This window comes from Elephantulus edwardii, unplaced genomic scaffold (genome assembly GCF_000299155.1).
Source record: "Elephantulus edwardii isolate Elephantulus edwardi_28Jun2011 unplaced genomic scaffold, EleEdw1.0 scaffold00002, whole genome shotgun sequence".
NCBI lineage: Eukaryota > Metazoa > Chordata > Mammalia > Macroscelidea > Macroscelididae > Elephantulus > Elephantulus edwardii.
Genome location: NW_006399752.1, coordinates 27,314,050 through 27,316,891, shown reverse-complemented (window position 1 = coordinate 27,316,891; position 2,842 = coordinate 27,314,050). Strand labels below are relative to the sequence as shown.

General features: G+C 61.0%; 1 protein-coding gene across 1 annotated transcript in view; it reads left to right on the top strand.

The window, feature by feature from the left end:
• Positions 1–867, top strand: part of KIF26A (kinesin family member 26A) — a 36,699-nt gene extending 35,832 nt beyond the window's left edge. The window contains exon 15 of the mRNA XM_006879044.1: positions 689–867. Coding sequence (XP_006879106.1) covers positions 689–867 — 179 coding nt within the window. The remainder of the gene's footprint in view (positions 1–688) is intronic.
• The last annotated feature ends 1,975 nt before the right edge of the window (positions 868–2,842 follow it).

Genomic DNA, 2,842 nt, shown 5'->3' with positions numbered 1-2,842 from the left:
CCCAGGCGGAGTGAGTGACCCCAGGGTCCACCCCAGGCGGAGTGAGTGACCCCAGGGTCCACCCCAGGCGGAGTGAGTGACCCTAGAGTCCAACCCAGGTGGAGTGAGTGACCCCAGAGTCCACCCTAGGCAGAGTGAGTGACCCCAAGTCCAACCCCGGCGGAGTGAGTGACCCCAGAGTCCACCCCAGGTGGAGTGAGTGACCCTAGAGTCCACCCCAGGTGGAGTGAGTGACCCCAGAGTCCACCCCAGGTGGAGTGAGTGACCCCAGAGTCCACCCCAGGTGGAGTGAGTGACCCCAAGTCCAACCCCGGCGGAGTGAGTGACCCCAAGTCCACCCCAGGTGGAGTGAGTGACCCCAGATTCCACCCCAGGCAGAGTGAGTGACCCCGGGGTCCACCCCAGGTGGAGTGAGTGACCCCAGGGTCCACTCTGGGAAGTGTGAGTGACCCCAGAGTCCGTCCCTGGGGGGAATGAGTGGCTCCAGAGTCTACTCCAGGCAGTGTGAGTGACCCCACACCAGGTCACTGGGCAGACTTGCCCCGTCTTCTCAGCCTTCCCCTTGGACTTGAGCTCTCTGCCCCCTCCTCTTTGGGCACCTGGAGGGAACCCTGCCTGGGCTAGCTCCCCCGGGACAGGGTGCCTGTGGGTGGGCCTCTGAGGGCCTGACCTTGCCCTCTGTTCTTAGTTGAAGTAGACCCACAGCTGGAGCCTGAGTCACCAGAGTACCTGGCAGCGATGGAGCGGGCCACGGCTGAGCTGGAGCGCTGCGTCAGCCTGTGCAAGGCCCACGTCATGATGGTCACCTGCTTCGATGTCAGCACCACTTCTGCCGCTGCCCAGGGGCCCAGGGAGGTGGACGTCTGAGGCCCATGGCCATTAGCAAGGGGCCACGTGGGGGTCTCAGGATGGAGTTGTGAGGACAAGGACGAGAGGTTGTCGAGGGAGGTTGAGAGGAAGGAGAACGCAGGACCTGGGGTCTCAGAGGTGAAAGAGCATGGGGGAGGGGAGCGGGCAGCAGTGAAGACCGAGAGCAAGTGAGAGAGAGACAAGGACAGAGGGACAGGGACAGAGGCCCCTGCCACCAAGCAGCTACACAAGTGCCTTTCCAGGACACGTATTGTCCTGTATCTGATGCCAAGACACCAGCGGCTGTGACTGCAGGCCCAGCCAGGGGCCCTGGAGCAGCAGGCGCCCGGCCAGCCTGTGCCTTCTGGGGCCTGCTTTACAGTTCAGGATGACGTCTTTTTTTTTGGGATGACGTCCTTTTTTTGGGTGGGGTGGCGCCTTGGCAGGCCTTTGGCTGACTGCCCTGGGCCTGGATCTGTGTGGGGCCCTGGGTTCAGGGCAGCCTTCCCTCGGGCACCAGCCCCCTGTGTCCTGGTGATCCCAGGATTCAGGCACTTGGGAGGGCTTTGAGGGGCATGGTGCCCCTTTCCAGGGCCGGAATTCTACCAAAACTCCAGCACCAGAAGCTGGGCGGGGTGGTGAAACCTGTAAGGCTCCTATTTTTATAGGGTTTTCCTTTTGTACATGGCGTTTGCAGTGCGGTTTTCAAGGCAGAGGGTCTGTTTTTACGGTTTTCTATGAAGCTGTCCCCGGTCAGCCTGTCCAGCAGTGCGTGGGCTTGGATGAGCACCTGAGGAGGGTGGGGTCCTTGGGCACGGCTGAGGTGTGTGTGGGTGAGGGTCAGCGTGTGGTGACCCCACTTGGCCTCCCATCCCTGCCTGTGCCCTGCAGACACTGGCCAGGCCTTTGTACAGACATGTAGATAATACCCATGCCAACTTTTATTTGTGAATAAAAGATGCACTGATTGTTTTTGAGGCTCCTGGGTGTCTGGTAGGAGGGGCTCAGGGTAGGGCCAGCAGGGTGCCTGAGGGATAGCCCTGGGACCCCAGTGTGCACCACAGCCTGCCCTGCGGAGACCCACCGCATGAGCTGCACCCCAGACTGCACCCAACCCCTTCCCAATCCTCTGCCCTGCCCAGTTCTTGGGGTTCTTAGGCCTAGGCTGATGGAAGTAGCATTTTAAGGCTCCTACTTCTTTCCCTATTATTGGGGGTCAACCAGCAGACAAGGAACCCCCCTGAGAACATGGCCCCCATCCCTTCCACTGATTTACCCAGAGACACCCAGGGTGGGGGGCTGTGACAGGCTGACCTCGGGTCCTGGCTGCTGGGCTGGGACTGTCTCCCATCTCTCTGAACCCTGGGTGGCAGGACCTTGTTCCTGAGGGGAGCAGGCCCACTATGCTTGTGCCCACTGCTGCCTAAGCCTCCTGGGGGTGCCAGCACGCTGTCAACCAGGCCCCACAGCTGCATTATTACCTTCTGACTGTGCCCCCTGTAGCCATGGGCCAGCCCTAAACTCTCCTCTTAAAGCCCTGAAACTCAGTGATGTGTCGGGCGGGATCTCTGCTGTCCATGTCCAGGGACCTCCCTGTGCGGGGGGCTTCTGTCTCTTCAGGTGCAGTCAGCGGCCTTGGGGTGTCTGTCATCACTGTTGTGCCGGGCCCTGGGTGTCTGAGCCCTCTGTCTCCTCAGGCTGGGCCAGCGGCCTTGGGGTGTCTGCCTGAGGAAGGAATGAATGAGTGAATGTGAACTAATGATTCTCGAGGACGGTCGGTGGGACAACCCCTGATTTCACTTTGATCAGCTCTGTCCACCTGTGTCCCTTCCCCTGTGTCCACACTGGTTTGCCCCCCTCCTAGTCCGTGGTTGGGGGGCCAGGTGGTCAGGCCACAGCACTGTTCACCTCCACTCCCTCTGTTCTCACCCTCAGCGTGGGCCACATGCCACCCTCCTTGTCCAGTCGCTCTGCTGTGAGGCGGCTCCTGGGT